Source organism: Pocillopora damicornis, chromosome 5, assembly GCF_964200805.1.
Source record: "Pocillopora damicornis chromosome 5, jaPocDami1.2, whole genome shotgun sequence".
Lineage (NCBI taxonomy): Eukaryota > Metazoa > Cnidaria > Anthozoa > Scleractinia > Pocilloporidae > Pocillopora > Pocillopora damicornis.
Window position 1 is genome coordinate 8,755,619 of NC_142674.1, and position 23,744 is coordinate 8,779,362.

A 23,744-nucleotide genomic window follows, 5' to 3' on the forward strand; every position below is an offset into this window, starting at 1 on the left:
TGACCTTCAGCAGAAGCTGACCTAATATGACATCTCTGCACAAGACTACAGAACAACATTCCCAAGGGATGATGACAGGCTTACTGCTGCAAGCAATATCTTCACAATGTCAGAGGGTCATCCATTTCAAGCTGGACTTAATGCCTTTAGAGAGAGAGAAACATTGCCACCACTGCTTTAGCTGAAAAGAATGTTAAAACATTACTGTTACATGAAATTATTATGAACAATTTTAATAGAGATTTAATTGAGAGAAATTGAGAATACATGTACCTTTCAATTGATATTTATCTGAGGGAAATTGAGAATACTGTTAAATAGACATTTATTTAAGAGAAATTATGGAAGACATTGTGTAGGTCTAGAAAATATCCATACTACCCCCACAGATGGGGTTTAGAAATTCCAGGACAAGAGGGTAGGGTCTGAGAGACCCAAAAATTCAAAGCAATGTATGAAGCTAAATTGGAATTTCTGGAGGGTTGGTGGGGTTATAGGGAAGATACCTTTCGGGCTGGGGATATAGATAATTATATTCTGGAACTACGCATTCACTTGAGAGAAAATATTAATACCTGTAAATTGAGACATTTAATTGAAAGAAATTACAAACTACCTTTGAATAGAAACTGAGAAATTATAAATACCTAAAAATAGACATTTTAAAGGAAAAAAGTAAAGAGACATTTACTTAAAAGAAAAAAGTTGAATACCAAAAAAAACAATATTTGTTATAAAATGTTACAGTTTTAAAATATGTTTGAACAGTACAATGCAGTTACCTGACACTTAACATGTTATTCATTACAGATCCCATTTATACAGTTCTGGTTGTTAAATCGAATCTTTGCTAAAATTGAAACAAGCATAATTGATAAAGATGTTTTTATTTAAGTTACAGTTAAAATGCTACAGGTATTATGCATTATACAACCAAACAATGAAACAATACCCTTGATTCAAACTATGGACATGTAAAAAAAAAAAAAAAAAAAAAGCAAAAAAAAGCAAAATATGAAATAAAGCAAATATGAAATTCTAATTCAATTTTTAGAATTTTATACAAAAGTCACACAGAAAAGTGATTCATTGCTGTCGTAATATGCCTGCATGCCCATTTACAGGACAATCATTCCAATTACATTTAAATTTATGTTGCATAGAAATTGCAACATATTGATATATCATGCATTATCATACTTAAATTTGATAAGGAGAAAATAAACAACTATAATGTATACCACACTAAGTCAACAAACATTTATGCCTGCTGATTGACTTTTACCATGTCAAAAATCCCAAACAGTTCTGAAATTTGAATTGAGTGCCAAAAATTGAAATAGACACAAAGTTGAATTTAAAAATGTTGTGCATCATGTGTGCTATGGAACCTCCACTTTGGGCATGGCACACCTCCACAAGGAGATGCTTTTCCTGGTCCCGGTAAAATTCTCAGATACACCTCTATAAAGAGATTGGGACACTGAGTGCTGCAAGTGCTGTTTCAACCCCCATTAAGGGGGCAACTACTAAGCTGCTAATGATTACAATGCCACCAAAGACACTGAGTTGTTCCAGTTTCTGCATACCTTTCAAAATAAATATGAACACACTTTGTATTTTTACTGTACATTAATTCTGCACTTATTGACAGGTTATTGCAGCAGTTGTCTACAAGTAGCAAGTCAAATCACAAATTAAAAAAGTCCGAGGTTGCTATCGAAAGCTTACGTCATGCATTTTTGGTTGCTTTAATAGATGGCTGCTTTGAAGGGAATAAAACAGGTATTTTTGTTCAAGTGGTTAATTATAAACAAAACTCCACCCACCCTCTATTCAAGGAACACAGGTATATTTATGGGACACTTCACAGTCCTGGGGGTGCCCTCTTAATGAAGGTTCCACCCTATCATTCACAAATCATCTGGCCCAGGTTGTTCAAATCTGGGTTAAGATAACCCATGGTTAGCATGGAATTTGATTTCAGGTCTGAAAGCTGTAAAAGAAAATTCAGTTCAAAGCTTTTTGCTTGTAATTTGATCAATGGATGTTTGAAAAAGAATAGGGAAAAATTTCTCTAAAAGGCTTTGGAAAAAAGAAATATAGAAACCTGCATTAAAATTTAACCCTGGGCTAGCAGGGTGCAATAACTAATCGGCCTTTGAACAACTGGGCTCAGGTGATTTTCTTGTGCAATCTGGAGAATAATAAGCACTCAGAAAATTTTCAAATATATCCCTGCGGGCTAGTGTTATTTTGTGCTTGTTTATAAAACGATGTTATATTCGAAAAAACACTTTAAATGGATCCCATAGTATGATATCATGTACTACATAATCTTCAGGATTACTGGATGTTGGCCTTCTCTGATCACTCCCGATAACCACACCATGTTGCCACCATATTAAATTCGCATTCGATTCAGAAAAAGATACACAACTTTCGTAAAACACCTCATTTCTTGTGATAAAACTACGAATTTAGCAAACAACCAATCTCTGACTAATGGGAAATACAGCTGGCGAAGGTATATGTGAGCCCGCACCATCTGGCTTTTTACTTCCTCTTGAACCGGAAATGAAAAAAAAACGTGGAACCAAAAGAACCAGAAGAACTAAGAGAACCACGAAGACCACGAGAACCACGAGGACCACGAGAACCAAGAAAACCAAGGAAACCACGAGAACCACGAGGACCACGAGAACCAAGAAAACCAAGGAAACCAGGAGAACCACAAGAACCAGAAATACACAATTACCGTTACTAAGAGTAAAGTGAAGTCAGATAGTACAAGAACCACAAGAACCAGAGAACTACCGAGAACTACACAATTACCGTGAATCAGTGTTAGATTTATGCGAAATCCGATAGTAAGCGATTCATGACGTCAGCTGTGGCTATTACACCGGAGATCTGCCGAAAAAAGTCACAAGCATAAACAATAGACTGTTATCTTAAAAAAATCACACTTACCTTACGCAAGGCAAAAGGTTAATTTTATTTGTATGTTACTCGCTTTACCTTTTACCGACTTTAATCGACATTCGTTTACGCTGCATCCGTACATTTGTTGTTATAGAAACGAACAACGCTTCCCTCTGTTGTGAGTAAAAAACGAGTACATACCAAACGAACAACGCTTTTAGAATTGTTACTCAAACATATTTCAATTCCGAGCATACGATCGATTTCTGTGTGGTCAAAGTCTTCTTGGTTTGATAGAAACCAAGAAAAAGTTTCTCAAGCTTACGAAACGTCCGTGAGTAAGAAACGATAACATACTAAACGAACAGCGCTGCATTTTGTTGTTGGAAACGAAAAACGTTTCCCTTTGTTGTTAGGAACGAACAACGCTTTAAGAATCTTCTGGTGTTGTCGGAAACAAAGAGCACTTTAGTGATAAAAATTTCTCCACTTTATTGCCTATTAACAGTCTGAAATTCTGATCTTTTTAGTATTTGTTTCTTCGGACGACTTGACTTTTTTTTCGGGCGACATAACTAAAATTTCGGGCAACATGACTTAGGTTTCGGGCGAGATGACTCTCAGGCGATTTGACTGTAAAACCGTTTAAACACTCATACTTTAGAGGCATCTGCTTCCTAAGCTGCACGGAACACCTCATCTTGTTTACTCTGGAAAGCTCGTGATTCCAAAATCTTTCTCCTAGCGGTAATCAAGTAAGTTCAGAGACAATGAGCACATTATAGGGTAACACAAGATCATTTGAAATGATTATAAATTGACTACTGTAAAGAGTTTCTAAGCATGCCTTTCGAGCGTTAGCCCTTCTTCAGGGTGTAGTTGATTACCAATCGTTGGAACAGTCAACAGAAGGTAGTGCTAAAGGAATTGTGGGTAGCACTCGTTACGTAAACTATGCTTTGTTACAAAAGAGGAAATAAAAGTTTGGCGACAGGATTTACAACATAGACACTGAAACTCCTTACCTTTTCAGGCGGATTGGGTATTGTCTTAGCTGAGATGAGACTATTTATCGTTTCACATTTCCTGATCTATCTTTCTGTGATCCAATACTCAGGTAAGTGACTGTCCGACAAGGTTAAATTATGTTAACTGTGTAAGTGCTAAATTAGAGATGTGTCAGTTCAAAGATAGATCGATCCTCATCCAGTGTATGGCTAATCCAAAGACACAGACGCCTTTTAAAAGATCACGGCTCTTTCGAGAGATAAGGCGCAACCAAATAACAAAGTAGTCGGGAACCGTTGCAGCTATCGAATGCTTTGGCATTCAGCTGTGTGCGCAAACAGAAACTATCAAGAGGCCTGTCGTCCAAATTTACATAAGTTCGCCTATCATTACGCTTTATAATTAATTATGTTTGCTGTCGGAAGCCAGAGAGGCTGTCTTAAAATTGCAGCCGATCATCATATTAACAACGATCGCTGAGAAGAATATTTATTTACATATATTTATATGATATAAAATAACGATATATTTAAATAACGATATATTTAAATAACGATATATTTAAATAACGATATATTTAAATAACGATATATTTAAATAATGATATATTTAAATAACGATATATTTAAATAACGATATATTTAAATATATCGTTATTTTCGTTGAGTAATCATTATACGGACGCCCAATCGTTCTGCACCAGTGCCTCCGATTATATGACTCAAGATCTGCTTCTCTTGTCTCACATTGTCAAGTAAACAGAAATTTAAGTTTACTCAGACATTCTGTATACACTAGTCCAGCATGAGAAAGGAACACTTGCCTCCAACGCGAGAAGCTTTTTTCCTCACTAGAGGGTCGTTGGATCTGTTGGTCATCATTACAATACATTTGTTAAGTGCGGTTGTTTCTCTTCCACTTCAGCTATTTTTGAAACAACAGCTAGTTATAGAATCAAAGCATGATGAAAAGCGCTTCGACCAAATGATGTCTCGATAATTAAACCTCCCGGACAATCAATCTTTAATGTTCTTGAGTTTGTTTGGGTATAACTAAAACCCTAACACTAACCTAAGAGCTTGAATAGGAATATTAAAGATATTCAAGTCGTGCTATTGCAGCAGAGAAATCGATTAAAATTGAGAACTCTCGTACATGCTCTTCTCTAAACTCGAAAGCGTGCTTTAGTTTGCCTTTCTCACTCATGAATGGGTCCTTGATGAATCCTAAATTTTCCCATATTGAGATCTTCCACTGCAGAAACCATCAATGCTATTCTTATCAGAACTATTCTTTAAACATGTAAACAGAAGAAATCATTAGCTTATGTCAAATTATTTCGAGAAGTTTCGACAAAAATCCGGACAAAAAGATTTTTGGCCTTGGCCGCAACTTTTTCGGTCATCTTCTGTTGTAAGGGACAAAATATTAATTGATCTTTCACAGCCGTAACCCCAAATGATTCGAAGAGGTTAAGCAGGGATGTAGGGATCTCGGTGATCTCTGCTGTATCTGTAACTCGGGTGTTCGAAAAAATGACGACGGTTAGCTGTATAATCACTTCTCTAAGCTTGATATGATCCCGAAATTGTAACGATAGGTCACGTGTCTTTAACGATAAGCATTTTTTGGCCATGTCCTGGTAAGGGTTGTTCTCTTAGCCTTTTGTTGTTGTTTAATCATTCATCTAGGATCTTTAAAGTTGATTACAAATTAGGAACTTATTGTATGCACAATAACAAGTTACAACAGGATATTTTAACTAAAATGGCGAGGTAGATTAAAGTCACTGCTAATTTAGAGTCTATTCCCAACTGGGTTTTTAGCATTGGTGTTGGTAACACCAATGCCGAATTCTCCTGGCTTTAAAAACCTTAGAAAACCTTGAAACCTTAGCAAACCTGCTGCTGAAAGGGCAGTTGATTGAGTCTGCCTGATTGAGTGCCAAATTGATAAATCTACGATTTTTCATTGTCGCTTTTTAACAACAATTTATCAGAACTTTCACTTTTTATTACATACATTTTGAAATCACTGGAGATCCTTGCAATCTGATTGGCTCTCATCGGTGCGATTTACTCGCGAATCGCACCATTTTGTGCTCTAGATCGTATCTCTTCCCCAGCCAGTGAGACAGCTTTACTAAACCACAGCAAACAATCATACTTCAAGGCTTGTGTTAGGAAACAAATCAAATTGCAGGAAAATGGAAGAAAACTTTTGGAACTATTTGTATCTGGGCGACTGAATTTTGCGATTCCAAAAAAATGTATAATAAAATGGCCATTGAACTTCGTGTTGTGCAATTTTGGTCTGACGTGAAACTTGCGATTTCAAATCAAGCTGACGCGGCGAGCTCGTTCGCAATTGAAAAGCGCGCATATGATTTCAGACAAAATTGCTTTCCACTCAGTTCGATAGCCATTGTGCATTAGCTCATATGTCCCTTGCATTTCCGCAACGTCACTGAAAAAACAAAACAACCTGGATTCAGCTGTTTTCAGTTTGCGCTCAAATAACATGTGATCGATCCTTTCCTTTAACGACCAAAAATATTCAGTTTAAAACGGCGAAATTGTTACATAGAGTGAACCTCTACCTCTAAAGATAGTATTGGTGCAGCTGCAGGAGATGAACTATACTGGATAGTGAAAAAACCCTCTGTTTATGGTGGAATCACTCTCTTTTAAGCAAATAACTTTCCATTCAAGCAATACTCAATGTAAGTGTGAATAATCTTCGATTTCAGACTGTGGAAGTGTCACATGGTATGAACCTCTACCGGTTAAGACAGTATCGAGTGCAGGCGATGACCCAACTCCAGCAAAGGTAAAGCTTTTTGAAGGATATCCTGCATCTCTAAGCTGGAACTTCAGTTTGACGTCAATGACTCTTTTTGCGGTGAATGTAAAGTTTAACGCTGAAAGTCTCGCAGTAAGTGGACCGGGAGGATCAGGTGCAAAGGTGGCGCCTGCCTTTGAGGATAAGTTCAATTTCACTTGGATTTCCCAACGACTCACTTTGGTTATCTTCAGTGTGACTGCTGCATATGATGAAAGTAACGGGGAATTTAGCTGTCAGTTGTTTACTCTGGAAGGAGGGTGGGTCCGTAAGATTCAAGTGAAAATTGTTGGTAAGCGTTAATTACTCTAACTGGAAATTTATCATTTCGAGAGAATGGAAGTGAGACAAGAATGCATATAATTAAGAGAGATGCTGCATATAATTATGATGAAAGTAATAAAAATGCAGCTGAAGTTACCTACTGGGAATGGAGTGTGGATTTTTAAATTTTGCGTGGGAAACTACGAGGCTTTGAGCAGCGCGAGCCAGCGAGAGGTCTGCAATAGGTCAAGCACTGATTATTAGTGCCACGTCCCTGTGGAACCTCTTCTCGACTCGTCTCAAATATTCCAAGGGTGGAAAAACGCGCAGCCTGTAGCGCTACTAAAAATAAGTGCCTGCTCGCAGGCGATGAATTTAGATATCCGTATACCGACGGTTTTAATGACAATAGAGACGATTCGAGAGAGAATGATAACCTAAAATATTCAAAGGCCAGCATTCCTACCTATGGCCTACCAATTTGTCTTCGACTTGACAACTTCAAAACAACGTTTTATGATAATTATAAAAGACAAAGGAGAACAACAAAATGCTTTATTTCATTCTAAAAGTTTAAAATGCTTTTCACCTTCCCTAATGCCCTTCCCTAAAGTAGCATAGCTAATTTTAAAGGGTTTTTCCAGACTGCCATGGAAGTTTTAACGCTACGGAATTTGCATAGCGTTTCCCTGCATTTAATACTCCTGGATGGAAACAACATATCCAGGGGTAAATACAACCGAATGCCTGTTCTTCGAATTAATCGGGTAACAGACGTGATCTCTGAAGAAAAAATGACTGCACAGAGTCATTCGCAAAAGATTAAGACGCAGTCTCTCTAGGTCAAAAGCTCCGTTTAAACGGTTCTTGATGGTTGATGATAGTTGAGAAAATCACGCAATGAGATCGCGTAAGTGAAGACAAATACAGTGCGCAAATTTAAGTTAAGAAGTTGCGAGTTAAAGACACTGAAGCCTGCCAGGAGATGATTAGAATGCACAGAGACATTCTGAGAAAATTTGGCAGCTACTTTTTACTGTTAGAGCCCGTTTTTGGCAAAACTGCTGGCCGAAAAACTATTAATTACTATTATCTGCTCGCTCAAACGGCTGAAACTATCAACTTTCATCTTGAATTTGAACATGTCCAAACTGCATTATCGTTGATGATAGTTGAGGATAGTGTATGATAGTTCGTGATCGAACGTTTTTGATAGTTGAAACTACCATAGACTATCATGATCGTTTGAATTAGTTTGCCACATGACGAGCTTTGCTCAAGAAAAGAGTTCGCAGCAGGCATCGTAAACTGATGCCGAGGGTTGGGGAAGGAGTCATCACATAAATTACACCACAATGTAATTACCTAGACTTGGCGCCCACGAATCCGCGAGAGATACGCGATTGCGTGCGAGTTAACATGGGGTCATTTATTAACAATGAAAATCGAAGTAATGAAACATTAGGAAATTTGCTATGCGTAATGCTCAATAAAAAAACTACGTTCTTTCTGATACTGCCGTTTTCCTCATTATTATGACGTTTCTAATCATGTAGTCTTTTAAAGACCTTCCCTTTACACAGAAGAGGCAATGCCTGCTGGGCGCCGTATTTATAAAAGTCTCTGTTTCAATTATTTATGTATTCTTTCGCTTAGTTTGCCGCATAACAGCAACAAACGTTATTTTCACGCCACTTGGTGCATCGATCAATGTTCACGCTTTCCGATCATTACAAAGTTATTGTTTTCGTACAAGACGTGGCGATCTCACGACTAAGTCACCAATCCTGGTTAAACTCTTACTAATATTATAATATTAATCCTCGGCGAAATTTTCAAAATCGAAAAGCATCATGTTTTCGATTTCTAAATCATTGGAAGTGAAGTCATGGAGGCAGTCGGATTGTCGACGTGCGCCTTGCCCCCGGTTGACTTTACCGCTCAGAGTTTTTACAAGGTTACAAGTGCCATACTTGACCCTTCCAAGCATTGGTATCTACTTTTGAAAGAGGTATGTGGCGTCCCTCTGCGTAATTTTTCATACGCGATGTATTTAAGATATTTCCCGACGAAATCCAAAGTGTCGCCGCGCGGGAACTTCAGCCCGCCACATCATCGTTTGGAGTTCTGGAGATGGACAGGATTCCCGACGTCGTTCACGTTGAGTCCACGTTCGGTCTAGTTACTGGTCTTCTTCGCAATAAAAAAATTCCCGACGAACTTATTAATTTTGCGGGATTTATGGTTATCGTAAATCTGGTGAACTCCACCACATTGGACTTTGAGTCCGAGGGCGCGAAAAATTTATCTTTTGGCGCCAAAATCAGTCAAGACTCCGAGGAGCTCGTTTCCTTGCTTGCCGAAAGATCAGCGAGAGTAAATTCCCTTGAAGTGGAAGTGAAGGAACTTCTAGCACGGATTTCCCATCTTGAATCGAGCATGGAGGCAAGTTTAGACGACTCTTCCCTTCCTAATTCCCCATGTTGCTCATCTACTCCATTAAGTTCGTCCAGTTCCTCGTGTACTTCAATCGATGACACAAAGAACCGACCTGATTTAGGAACAATAAGCAGGAAACGACAAGTCCTTAAAAGGTACAGGAAGATAACAGCTGTCCTTGATGACGTTTCTGAGAGGTACAATGAGTCCATCGCTGCCGTCCTCGGAAACAGCTTCTTGTACGGAACGGATGGGAAAGAGGAAAAAGTACAGGGTATTATCTCAGAAGTCCTTGATCTAATTATTACAAAATCAAAGGGTTCGCGGAATGGTCTGACCGAGCTTCTTTCACCACAAACACTCGCAAAGGAAAGAGTGGGGTGAGTTACTAACCGTAGAGGTTTTTGCATTCATTTAATTTAAGTATTTTGTTATTTATGTTATTCTCATTGCTTTGTTTCTACAGCGATGAGCTGTCGGTCATGTGATCCTTTTTCTTACCAGCAATGTAAACCTCAGGTAAGGTTGTATTTAACAAAATTCATAAGAGTTCTATTTCAAATTTCATGAGGAGTCATTATTTGAGGATGATTTTGTGCATCGTGGTGAGACGTACAACATATTGATTTTTTTATGAGTTAAATTACATCTTACACCTTAGGTAAGGTATCCAGTTTTCAAATCATTCCTTCTGAGGGGAGAATTACATTTGTTTATTCAGTTTCACGGCTTGAAAATCTGAACACGATATATAAAGCAATTATTGAGACTTCTCCTAGTGGGTTGTTTTGAAGTGTATTTCTGAACATAACTGATGTCAACCTTTTTAATATTTATAAAGTGACAGTTGATCTAAACCTGTTTTCGGTTGATTTTTTTTCTACAGAGAACTGAGGACACACCTGTACTGCTCACAAAAAATGAGATAAAAGCATTAAAGAAGCTAGTCTTCTCTGCAGTGTAGAAAACATTCAGGATTTCCAGGTGTAATGTCGTAAGTCAATCATGTTGGATCACGTGACTAGAGAGAGAGAGTTTGATTATTAAAAGAGGAGAGCAAGGTTTTTACTACAAGCAGGGCGTTGTGATTCATTTTACTTTAGTTCTATTCGAGACTGATACTCTCGATATCACATCTGGCGACGAGGATGTAAAAATTCATGAATCCCACAGTCAATATTCACATCAACACTGGTTTTCATTGAGGAGTTCGCTGTGTAAATTTTTCTTGAAAGCACGTGCTGTTTGCGACGCGCTCAACTCTGTGAGACCTCATGGCGGTTTCGCTACCAAGTTTTCCACCGTTCGACGTCCATGCCGATGGCAGTGCAGGTCCACGATGGAAAAGATGGCTAGGACGCTTAGAACGAATGCTTATCGGAATGAACATCACAGCTGCGAAAAGGAAACGGGCTTTGTTGCTGCATTATGCCGGCACCGACGTAGACGAAATATTCGACACCTTACCAAACACTGGCGAAGACGGCGACTATGACACGGCGGTCGCGAAACTTAACGAGTATTTCTCCCCACAAGTCAACACCACATATGAAGTATATAATTTTCGCCAGACGAAGCAGAAAGAGGGTGAGTCGCTTGATAGTTTTCACACCAGGCTTCGCCAACTCGCGAAAACCTGCGAATTCAGCGATGTTGACAAAGAAATTAAAGAACATATTATTCTGACGTGCAGTTCCAGCTCGCTCAGACGCCGAGCGCTACGCGAAAACCCAACGTTAGAAGGTTTATTGAATCTAGGAAGAACATTAGAACTCAGTGAAAAACAAGCGAAAGACGTAGAAGATACCGGAGGCGAATTCCAAGCCGTCAACAAAATCAAACGAAAAGAAGAGAATCGGCAAAGCCGCCCACGTGACCGGCGTGACACACAATCACGCAATCGTCGTTTTGGAAACAAGCAAGGCAAATCTCCCAGAAAATGTGGCAAATGTGGCGGGTACGCACCTCACAAAAATCCATGTCCTGCGCAAGGAAAAGTCTGTAAAGCCTGAGGGAAAATTGGCCATTTTGCTCATGTTTGTCGTTCAAAACCTCGTACCGTGGCCTCCGTGGAAACTGGTCAAACCTCTGATGAAGAATATGAGTACGCTTACACTGTCGACCATCAAGAAAACAAGAAGCCACCCATATGTCAGCTACAAATCAATGGAAGAAACGTGAACATGATGATCGACTCGGGTGCATCTGTTAATCTTCTTGATGAAATAACCTTTCAAAGAATTAACAGTCACGGCAGTGAAAGCCTGCAGCCTGTTCACACCAAGATTTATTCATATGGATCTAAAGTCCCTCTTCCTACCCTGGGAATCCTCACTGCAACCGTGAAATCCAGTAACGCGAGCACCTCCGCTCAGCTGACTGTTGTTAAAGGAGAAAACGGAAATCTTCTCAGCTATCACACTGCAAATAAACTAGGTCTGATTGCGGTTTCTATTAATACTGCCACCGTCACTGAAAGAAACAAAGACGACCCGGAGTCTCTAAAAGAAGAGTTCAAATCACTGTTTGGAGGCATAGGGAAAGTACCAAACAAACAAGTGAAGTTACACATTGACCCCGATGTTACACCCCGACAGCAACCCCACAGACGAATTCCATTTCATGTTAGAGACGATGTCGAAAAAGAGCTTGAGAGACTTGAGAAACTCGACATCATCGAGAAAGTTGAAGGGCCCACACCCTGGATCAGTCCAATTGTTGTCGTCCCCAAGAAATCCGGAGAAGTTCGAATCTGTGTTGATATGCGTGAGGCAAACCAAGCAATTAAGCGGGAAAAGCATCTCATGCCAACCATTGATGACCTTGTTGCTGATTTGAATGGTGCAACGCTTTTCAGTACATTAGATCTGTCCTCAGGATACCACCAGCTTGAGTTATCACCTGAAAGTCGTTATGTCACAACCTTCAGTACACATGCTGGCCTAAGAAGATACAAACGTTTGCCTTTTGGAATTAATGCAGCGTCCGAAATTTTCCAGGAAAAGATCAGGGAACTCCTTTCTGGCCTCCCAGGATGTAAAAACATCTCAGATGACATCATAGTATTTGGAAAAGACCAGGAAGAACACAACAAGAATCTCCGTGGTGTTCTCCAGAGGCTTAAAGAAAATAACCTCCGTCTCAACAAAGACAAGTGTGCGTTTTCCAAAACTGAAATCAAGTTCTATGGTCACATTTTCAGCTCTGTCGGTGTTAGACCTGATCCAAAGAAAGTTAAAGCAATCCATGAGGCACAACCTCCTCGGAACCATAGTGAACTGAAGTCTTTTCTTGGTATGGCACAGTACGTCTCCCGATTCATACCAGACTATGCCACAATCACGACCCCTTTGCGCCTGCTGACCAGACAGGACACCCCTTGGAAATGGGAGCAAGAAGAACAAAAGGCATTGGACAAGCTGAAAGAAGCCCTCGCTGGGGATCAAGTTATGTCCTACTTTGATCCAAGAAAGAAGACCGAAATCATTGTCGATGCGAGTCCAACTGGTCTTGGTGGACTGTTAGTACAAGAAGGCAAAATTCTTAGTTATGCAAGCCGTGCTTTGAGTGATGTGGAAAGTCGCTACTCCCAAACAGAGAGAGAGATGTTTGCCGTAGTATGGGGAGTTGAACATTTTCATCTGTATGTTTATGGTGCCCAGTTTTCTGTTGTTACTGATCATAAACCTCTCATAGGCATCTTTAAGAACCACAAGCAAACTTCCCCAAGAATGGACAGGTGGAAACTTCGACTCATGCCCTACGACTGTCAGCTGATCTATCGGCCTGGAAGAGATGCCGAAAACCCTGCTGATTACATGAGCCGACATCCGTGTCCCACAGCACCAGAAGAACAAAATTTGGCTGAAGATTATGCCAACTATGTATGCTCTAATGCTGTACCAAGAGCAATGACGCTCGAAGAAATAAAACACGAAACCAGAAATGATGCAGAAATGCAAGCTGTCGTCAAGGCTGTGGAAACTGGCCAATGGAATGTTCCAGACGTACAGAAATACAAGAAGCTCAAGGAAGAATTATCAGTGTTCAATGGACTAGTATTAAGAAGAAACAGAATTGTGATACCATTTACTCTCAGAAGTAAAGCAGTAGACCTGGCACATGGTGGTCACCAGGGTATTGTCAAAACAAAGCAACTCATCCGAGACAAAGTGTGGTTCCCCGGAATCGACAACCTAACAGAAGAGAAGGTCAAAAGCTGTCTTTCATGTCAAGCTGCATCGACCAAGTCACCACCGATTGAACCCCTTCGAATGACGTCACTCCCTAGCGGACCTTGGAGAGAAGTCGCAGTGGATTTTGCTGGACCGTTCCCCTCTGGTGATTACATCATGGTAGTAACAGATGAATTCAGCCGTTTTCCGGAAGTAGAAATACTTACCTCAACATCAGCAAAAGTTGTGATCCCTAAACTTGATGCAATATTCTCAAGACAAGGTATTCCTGATGTCCTGAAAAGTGACAATGGTCCACCGTTTAATGGTCATGAATTTAAGAACTTTTCTGACTACTTAGGATTCAAGCATAGAAGGATAACCCCGTATTGGCCAAGAGCAAATGGAGAAGCAGAACGACTGGTTCAGACCCTCCAAAAGTCTATCAGAATTGCTCACCTAGAAGGCAAAAATTGGAAGCAAGAGTTGTACAAGTTCTTACGGCAATATCGTGCAACACCCCACTCCACCATCAATGTGTCTCCAAGTGAAGCCTTAAACAATAGAAAACTCAAGACCACAATACCAGAGTCACCAATCACCCAACACAAGCTGCCGCGATATACACTTCAAGATCCATCCGCTAGCATCGCCCAGAGAGATGCTCTGCAAAAGCAGAAAATGAAGGTCTATGGTGACCTCAAAGCGCATGCTCAAGAACGAGAGATTAAGCCAGGAGAAGTTGTACTCATTAGACAACCCAAACAGAACAAGCTCAGCACTCCATACAATCCAAAACCATTCATCGTCGAGGAACAGAAAGGTACCATGGTCACAGCGAGTGATGGTTCACACACTGTTACGAGGAATTCATCGCAGTTCAAAGTTATTCCCAAACATCTTGCACCCTGCCAAGAGAATGGTGGAAGGAAAGATGAAGAAAAGACACAATGTCCATCCGAAATGAAAGCTGACGCCTTGCCGAGACGATCGAAACGACAGATCAAACCTCCTGTCAGGTTTTCAGACTATGTACAAATCGTCTACGAGAAATAGGCTGGAAAAGGAACTTTTCTGATTCTCTGAGAACGTTGACATTATATGAAGTGTTTGAAGGAAAAGAGATCTCAGTTTAAATTTAGTTTGAATGTTGATTATTTGATTACAAAACGATATACATTGTTTTGTTTAGAATTTTAGGACGTTTATCACTTAAAATACAGTTAGTCACCTTGTGTTCTTTTCATCCGAAAAAAAGGGAGGGATGTAATGTCGTAAGTCAATCATGTTGGATCACGTGACTAGAGAGAGAGCGTTTGATTATTAAAAGAGGAGAGCAAGGTTTTTACTACAAGCAGGGCGTTGTGGTTCATTTTACTTTAGTTCTATTCGAGACTGATACTCTCGATATCACACCAGGGTCAAGGATTCAGTTTTAATGCTTGGAATGTGCATCTAAATTCTGTTCTTGTCTGAGCAATTAGGGAGCAACGCCTCCATTCATACAACTCAGAAGACAAAGAGTTTAACATTAAACTCGATGGACGCCCTCTTGGAGGTGTGTTCTCATTTGAGTAGATTTTTTTAGACTTGTTAGTCTTGAGTATGAAACTGTAATCCCTGCCAGATTAAGTAAAGGTGTCTTTGTATTGGTTTACTTTAGGTAAAGACCAAGCAGCTGTAGGCCTGGCACCTATTGATTTTAAAAACAAAAGCTTTGAGAGTGCACTGTCTATTTACCCCCTTGCAATTGGGAACTGTAAAGAGAAAAGGTAAGCAGTGATTTAAGTAAGTCAGTTCAAACAATCAGTGAACAAAAATTATAACCTCATTTCTAATCAGTTTAAAAATGTGTATTGGATCACAAGCTGGTGCATGCAGACAATAGTGCATGTTACTGGTTTTGAAGAGAAGACTTTGAATAATTTTAAAGGCTCTTCAAAGTAAGATCTCAGTGTACTTACATTATTGCCATCATTTTTGCTGTAAATAGTAGAATAGTCAGATAAGTGGGATTGCATTAATGAAGGTGCTTTTGCAAGTGTTCTCTTTTAATTTTTTTCTCCTTTTTTATCTGGTCAAATTTAAAGCTATGCAAGAAAGTTACTCAAGAATTTCAATAATCAGAAAGATGTCATCAAAAAACATGGAATATGGGTTGATGGCAAAAGTACAACATTTATTTTACACATGACTTTTAATTGGAGAGATAGAAAGCTAAGGGGAAAAGTAAACTGCAAAATGACAAAGTTTGGAATTAATTAAGTAAAGCAGCTAAAACTTTCTGTTGAATTGAACATTCAGAGTTACTCATTGAAAAAAGGAAAAGAAAACATTCCATAAAGAGCCTAGTATTACTTCATCGCACAATAACACTGAGTCATTGTTTAAATTAAGTTAAATCATGTGGAGAAGTGAGTTTTCCTGAGACCCAATTTTTTTATTATCTGTTAAGTCTCGTGTTATGAACATCAAGGTATATTCTGTAATTGTTTTCTTAAATTTCCTGTTTCTGCTGTGACTCTTGATTACAAGGCCTTGCTGCTTCTTCTCAACAAAAAATAATGAAGATTTCCTTCTTGGTGAGAAAGGATATGGTGTGGAATTTTGTGCATTTTGTGATGCAATAAGGGTAATTAGTTCTCTTGATATTTTCCTTGCTTTTAATTATTCCATCAACTTATGATCAGTTCAGTTTTCTGAAAGTAGAATGGTATCAAGCCAAATTTGAGGTACTACATGGCCGTAGTGATAAACAGCTATCAATGATTTTATTTTGTTGAATTGAATGTTTATATCCATTGGTAAAATGCATTAAATTACCTAAGAAATAAATTTTAATTAAATACATATTTTCATTGAGGCCTGCATATGCCATGGAGTTGATGCAGATGAAACCTGTTAGATTGTCTAAGGTCAAAAGCCAACATCGCAAGGTGAGATTGTTATTTCATTACTGAAAATTTAATGAGAAAACTGCTAATTGTTTAAAATCTCACATCAGCAAATGTTATTTAAAGGTTTTCCTGATGCAGCAAGTCACTTTGCAGGTAATTTATATCAATTAATCAGAGCTAAATTGAAGAATGATGATTGCCTTAAACCATTTATACTAGGTTTGCTGTGATTGGAGAGAAATTGCTCTCATAATGCATGAGAGAGTTCTCTGAAAATGCCTTATCTATCTTATGGTGTTTCTGTGCTATAATAGACACCCACCACAAAGTATCTGAAGAGGCTAAATGGCTCTTCCAGATGAAATGCAGCCCTAAAGATCTTGTACAGTTGCAAAATGCCCTTTGGAATGTTTCAGCCAGTCAACCAATACTGGAGCATGGTGCAAAGAACTTCGATTCCACCTCATTTTCGGATCTTGTTGAGGAGCGTTACATTGACAGTTTTGTCGAAGATATTTGCAAAAGCAAGTCTCTAGACAAAGCAAGAGAAATTGGAAAGGGTTTCACTGTCTTCTTTCCAAGTCAGTTCTATGATTGGATGAGGTCAAGTGACAAATAACTCCAAAAGCGGAAGTTGAGAGAAAATGTAGAGCAGCTGAAACAAGTCAATGACCTCCAGCAAATATTGATGCAAGTCTACCTGCCCAACCACTGGAGATTGATGTTTGTGGATCTTGTGAATAGGGAGATGTATTTTGACAATGGACTTTAGTCCACCGCTCCTCCTATAGCCCTTTTCTCAGTCAAAAGATCATTAGAATTGCTCTTAGAAATATACCATTTGTCTTTTAAGGCCATTACCTCATTGCGTGACAAATTGTTTTTTGGCTTAGTTACAGTAATCGCCGCTAGTTGTGTTTTTACATTTTCCAAGTAGCTCTAACGGGCAATTGAAGGCTGAACCGGTGGCATCCAGTTTGATTTAACATGAAACGGAAGTGGCTCTTTGTTTTGTCCATGAAAGATGTATTGAAGGCGCATTCGTCTTGCGAGTTGTACAAAATCTCGCAACAATTGTAAGCTAATTTCACATTGGTTGGTCACGGGTGTTGGGATGAATTTGAGGCCCTTTGATAGCACGCTGACTTAACGGTCAGAAATATGATAGCTCCCGCCGTTGTTAAAGCCAGCTTTTTTAGAGTAAGAGAACATGTCATGTTACCATTGCATCACTCACGAATGATTACATCGCATTCTCAAGTTCCCGTATCAACACGTACTCAGGAGGTGTGAATAAACTAGTTCATCATGGCTACCCGTGTGTTTATTCTCCGTCAATCTAGAAAGTATACCGCTTAACATGGTGTCAGGACCGGTTTTTACTGCAGGCCAGCTTCTCGTAGACACAACTGCACAATTGAATAGCTTCTTCTGCAACATCTCAAACCTTCATCAACATTTCACAATTGTGCCATACTGAAGCACTGGGAGACCAGATTTCATGATTAATGTCTACTCGAAAGTTACAGAAATCCTGCTAAAAGCAGACTCACCGAGACTACGGACCATTTCATTGCCGCTGAGAGACCCTTCAAGTTAGCAATTCCTGCAACAAAATGGAACACTTTGGATAACGAAATCGCTTCCAAGATACCGAAAGACAACGCTTGAAAACCCTGGGTTTGGCTTCAAAATATCAGAGAACATTACGTTGGTGCAATTAGTTTCATCCAAGACCGGTACCACTTCTGAGCAAAAATATCACAAGCAGACCAAACCTCCATTTCACCGTTAGAAACCGCTGTGCGTACTGCTGCCGTTGGCGCTGATCTTTTGGCATGAACGTGGAAGAATTTATGAGGGATAAGTTTCTCTTTGATCTCAACAAATCTTTCAATCGCTCCCGAGAAGATATATTTTTTAATGCGATGGCCAACGAAAATCGGAGGATACCCCTTCCACCCTAGCTATCGTTTAAGGTGGCACAACATACAAACAAGCTTTCTTCTAAGCCCGCCACAGAAGAACAGTTTCACTCACTCACTCTACCACTTTCACGACAGCGCACAAATTGGTCAAAAAACCTCCGGGCAGATCAAGACCTGGAACCTACCCTAATAGATCCTGTTTTTTCTGTGGCAGCAAGCAGCAACACTCCTGTGACATATGCCCAGCTTCATCTCAGACTTGCAGCTGTTGTCACAAAAGTTATCAATTCGCAGGCGTCTGTCAACAGGCTGCCAAAGACAACCGAACCTTCAGACCTGCCTTCCATAAACCTACCCCAACTGGTACCAGACGGGAACACATGAGAGTGGTGGAACACGAAAGCACTCCTACACCCTACTCGAGGAAGGCATACAGTATAAGAATTGCTTCACCCTCGCTTGCACCCCCACACACTGGTGTCCCTACGACGGCCCCACCCTCTGACAAAGGCCATTTCGTCCTGCCTCTTTTGGAGGACCCAGACTCAAAATGCAGGGCACAAATTCCTTTCCCGATAGATTTGGCAGCCTCGTGCAACACCCTTCTATCCTGCCACCTCTCCAGCATGCCCTGGGCCAAAATTCTACAGTCCAAAACTGTGATACTACCCTATGCCAGTCCACCGATCAAACCCATTAGTCAAGTTACCCTCCAAGCCAGTGAAGGTAAATCCACGAGCAACCTCACCCTTCAAGTCATTAACAATGACCAACCAGCCTTACTCAGTACAGAGGCGAGCATAGCACTTGGTGCACCAACTCTACATGTGGACTTCATAAGGAAATATTTTACCAGCAACCCTTCCCAGCCACTGCGGACTGAACCTGACAGCTACCATGAATCAGAAACTGGGCCACTTCCACCACCCCCAGATACGTCAATGCGAGTCTGGCCTACACTTGGGACTTGAACTCTGGAATCCATTTCCGAGAATTGGACCTCACTCTTTTAAGGTCTGGGCTTCCTCGGCCCATCCATCGATTTCAACCTGGATCTAGATGTTAAACCCATCATGCCCCCATTTACCGCGAGCCCATTTCAATCAAAGTGGCCCTGGATGCATATGAAGCCACTGGCCAGCTGAAAAGGGTATCTCAACAGACAGACTGGATATCTAACACGGTTGTATTAGAGCGAGAACCAACTCCCACCAAACCAGGAATAACGCGGATCAGCTTAAACCCTTCTCAGACCCTCGACAAAGCCATTCGATGTCCAAAGTACCTGCACAAGCTGCTTGGAATGCAATATATGTCGGTAAGAGATATCCAAGAGGCCTTTCAAAATATTCCCCTGTCCTTAAGATCATCTTTAATGACCACAACGTTTAGACCATGGGGTCGCTACAGATGGACTAGGCCACCATTTGGCATAATATGAGGATATTATCCTCTGCATCCAAAGAATGGCAGCGCCGAATTCATATGGTACTGGCCTCCCAGTCATCAGTGCTGTGACGAAATCTTAATCCCTGGCTGCGTTGCCAATAACACGGAAGCCAGAATTGACCACGAACGTAACCTCATCGACGTACTTAAGGAATTTGTACAATGTCATGTCAAGCTTCATGTCAACAAGATGAAATTACTTGTTCGCAAAGCCATCTTCATGAGCCATGTTACCAATACGGATGGCTTCCAGCCCAACCCTGTCACGGTTAAAGCAATAATTGCCATGCCCACTCCAACCGACAAGGAAGCAGTGTCCCGATTCATAGGGGCTATTAATTACCTGGCCAAATTCTGTCCCCAACTTAGCAGCGTCACCCAACTCCTATACAACCTCACCAATCCTATGATCTAAGGCACCAGCAAGCCTTTGCCAAGTCCTAGCCACCTCTGCAGCATGACTGGCATACTTTGACGTAACTACGCCTCTGATCCTTCGAGTGGACGCCTCAGACTATAGCCTAGGAGCTTCCCTCTTACAGCCCACCATACTACACAATAGCAGTGCCCTTGACAAGTCTTCTCTACGACCCACTGCGTACAGCAGAAGGCCTAACCACTACCGAGCAGCGCTATGCGCAACTCGAAAAAGAGCGCCTGGCTATTGTCACAGCCTTCAAAAAATTCCGGTAATGGCTTTTGGGAAAATCCAACACAGAGTCCATATAGACCACCAACCACTTCAGCCAATCTTCAAGAAGGACCTCGCTCATCGCCTAAACAGCTGTAGAAGATGATGCTTTTCCTACAGCGTTACAACTTTACTGTTGTGTACAGAAAAGGTTCTTTCTTGCAGACACCCTATCCAGAGCCTCCTGTCAAGACGAGGCCTTCAACCCATCCATGCCAGACACCATCCATGTGTTTCACGTTCATCTTGCTCGCTTGGACCTCACCTCACCGGCCCTCACCGATACCATTTGCGAGCAACTATGCAATGCCACATCATTATGCCCTGACATGCACTTGCTGCAGCATTACACCCTCCACGGTTGGCCACCTGCTAAGAAGCTCCTACACCATCAACTCCAAGCACTCTGGCACTTTCGTGAAGAACTCAGCATTGCAAATAGTATTCTTCTTAATTCTATTCGCGCCATCGTTCCTACCTCTCTCAGACCAAGCATGCTGAGCAAAATCCACCACTGTCATGGAGGAGCAGAACACTGCCTTCGTTTCCTTCGAGATGCAATTTTCTGGCCCAACATGCATATTGCCAGTCATGCCCTAGCATGGAAAGCAAGCTGCCACTGAGCCTATACTATCCCATCCTGTCCCTACACGACCTTGGCAGTTCATCCCGCAAGATATACTTGAGTTCCAACAGAAGCAGTACCTAGTCACCGTAGACCATTACAGTGATTTCTATGAATTGGACCAGCTGATAAACACTCAATCCACCACCATCGTCGTGCTCACCATAGCCCACTTTGCCGGCCACGGCGTCCCATTACGTTGTATGACAGGCAATGCCCCGAACGCCAAATAAATTTAATGACAACGAATTTTATTAGAAAGTGGGCTAACAAAGTACAACCTCACAAGAACACTCCATATCCTCAGTGCCTCGCTTATGGAACATTTTTCTTCTTGTTCATGTTATTATCTTTTTATTTTTGAACAATGAGTCACATTAATTTTGTCTTGGATGTCACATACATTATTTGTTTGTATTTGTATATATAATTTTTTTTGACAAAGGGGGGTGTCATGTCACCGTTGCGTTACTCGCGCATGATTACATCACATTCTAAAGTTCTGGTACCAACGCGCACTCTGGGGTGTGATTAAAATCATCACGGCTGCCCATGTATTTATTCTTCGTTAATCTAGATAGCATACTGCTTTACAAACAAACTTATATTTTTCATCTCTTTTATTTCTAAGTGTATGAATAAGCTCTTTAAGGTCAGAAATCCCATTCCGTAAGTTGGCTATTTTATCACTGAATTTTATAATGAGTGCTTTCCTTTGAGCGGTTGCCTATTTACGTGTTTGTTCTTACGAGCTGAGAGTTCATAGTTAACCCTTTTCCTTTGCCTCTCTAGCCCTCTTCTGTGAAAGCTAGAACACTAAACTTGTTGAGCTTGTTGTTTATTTCTTTTACTTCTCTATCGTAGATTATGCCCGGCGCGATGTGGAAATAGCTGCAGAGACTGATGTACTTTATCTTCCTATTACAGCAAATTTCCTTTTGAATCAAACCCGTGTTTACTAAGAAATAAGGTCAGTTGAGATAAATGCTTAAGTAAACAAGGCTTAGTGTGACATCTTGTTTGGGAAAACGAAACTGTGAAATATGTTACAGGTGAGGAATACAAGGGGAATGCCGCTCTTAATAAAGTTCGTCTTCCTTTCAAAGCTGAGTATTGTCGAAATCGACAGTTTTAGTAGTCTTTAATTTTCTGCCGTTTGGCTTAGGTTCGTACTTACAGGTCAGTAAACAGGTTTACAGCAAGAGATGGGAGTTGTTGATGTATACTTGATGTGTAACGTAAAGTAATTGATACTAACACAACTTCTCTCTTTCACTAGACTAATTCTGCAGAAGACCAACTAATAACCAGGCTAAATGTAAAGTCTGGAGAAACTGCTAAAGTTCTTTGTGTTGTGCCTGCAGTCTGCACTTGACTATGGACTTATTGATTAGTGTCTATAGCAAAAAATGAGTTTTGTAACAAATGATCCTAATATATTTCTGTATATTTGAAGAGAAATCGTCAGATTTAATAATGTAATATACACATTAGAGATTTAGGTGTTGTCACTTGACTGCCCTTTTTTCCTTGCTAATTGCGCATGTATAAAAAGCTAAAGCAGGATAGATGACACGTACAAATAAAATTCTGAAGGAGCAAAACAGATTGCATCATGCTATCCATACATTTAAACCAACTATTGATTGTACCTGGCAAACTGATTTAAATTTAGTGCGTGAAAGATCTTTATCATTTCGTATTTAGACTCATATTTTACCGTTCAGTCATCTTCAGTACGCTGTATCTTTGCAACTACTGACCCTTTTCATTCAAGCAATGGTTTATTTAACAGCATGATTACATATTGCTCTTTGTCTGTTTACTCCCTTTTGAAGACATTTTTGTTTCATTCAATTTTCTAACCATTCATAAAATTGGACCAAAGATTCTGAGTGTAGATGTAGATGATGTAATTGACATAAAATACGTGCAGCATATGTTGTTTGCAAATCTTTATTACTAGTTATACCAGTTGAATTAGTAAAGATATTGTTTTGCATATGACTCTAATAATATCTGGTGTTGCTGAAAGGGTTATGCATGGTGTCTGTGATGGAGAAAGTTGTTACACAGGAAAGTCATAGTTAGCGTCATTGTTTTGTTACTGGTGTGATATGTAGTGTTGTTGCATGTGGAGTAAAATTTGTTTTGTTGTTGCTTTGTTATAAATGATGATGATAAATGTAATTATAATATGACTGGATAGGGTAACAATTTGGTAAATTAAGAGAAAACGAAATATGCATGTTTATTCATAGGGTTATCATTTACGGTGCTGTACAGTGAAATTCTATGACATTGTTGATATTTGTCTTTCATGTTAAGTGTGTGTTGGAAATTCTGTTTATTTATCTGTGGTGTTAGGTCATGTGGTTATTGATTGTAACAATAAAGATCTAATTGTTCTGTTGTTGTAACATTCTTTTAACTTTTATTAGATGCTGCTGATAGATATTTAAAACAGCAGATTTCATTCAAATGCCACTCAGTTGCCATCGT

General features: G+C 40.0%; 1 protein-coding gene, 1 long non-coding RNA gene and 2 pseudogenes across 4 annotated transcripts in view; 3 read left to right on the forward strand and 1 right to left on the reverse strand.

Annotated features, from left to right (window-relative positions):
- The window catches only part of LOC149045026 (uncharacterized), an 11,064-nt pseudogene extending 10,800 nt beyond the window's left edge, over positions 1 to 264 (forward strand). Inside the window, exon 2 of the transcript XR_016186949.1 lies at positions 1 to 264. This exon is cut by the window's left edge and continues 248 nt beyond it. The product of XR_016186949.1 is annotated as an uncharacterized LOC149045026 (transcript).
- LOC113667806 (uncharacterized) overlaps positions 1 to 2,489 on the reverse strand; it is a 2,766-nt gene extending 277 nt beyond the window's left edge. Inside the window, exons 1-3 of the long non-coding RNA XR_003445927.2 lie at positions 2,331 to 2,489; positions 783 to 850; positions 1 to 181 (exon numbers count right to left, since the gene is read on the reverse strand). The exon at positions 1 to 181 is cut by the window's left edge and continues 277 nt beyond it. This is a non-coding gene — a long non-coding RNA (uncharacterized LOC113667806). The remainder of the gene's footprint in view (positions 182 to 782; positions 851 to 2,330) is intronic.
- A 1,378-nt stretch (positions 2,490 to 3,867) lies between these two features.
- LOC113680901 (fibroblast growth factor receptor 3-like) overlaps positions 3,868 to 23,744 on the forward strand; it is a 41,589-nt gene continuing 21,712 nt past the window's right edge. The window contains exons 1-2 of the mRNA XM_089207598.1: positions 3,868 to 4,042; positions 6,683 to 7,066. Coding sequence (XP_089063724.1) covers positions 3,985 to 4,042; positions 6,683 to 7,066 — 442 coding nt within the window. The 5' untranslated portion in view covers positions 3,868 to 3,984. The remainder of the gene's footprint in view (positions 4,043 to 6,682; positions 7,067 to 23,744) is intronic.
- Positions 8,867 to 23,651, forward strand: LOC113667833 (uncharacterized; annotated as a pseudogene). The gene is made up of 8 exons (XR_016186950.1): positions 8,867 to 9,857; positions 9,944 to 9,996; positions 10,364 to 10,461; positions 15,072 to 15,210; positions 15,316 to 15,424; positions 16,516 to 16,588; positions 22,107 to 22,212; positions 22,522 to 23,651. The product of XR_016186950.1 is annotated as an uncharacterized LOC113667833 (transcript).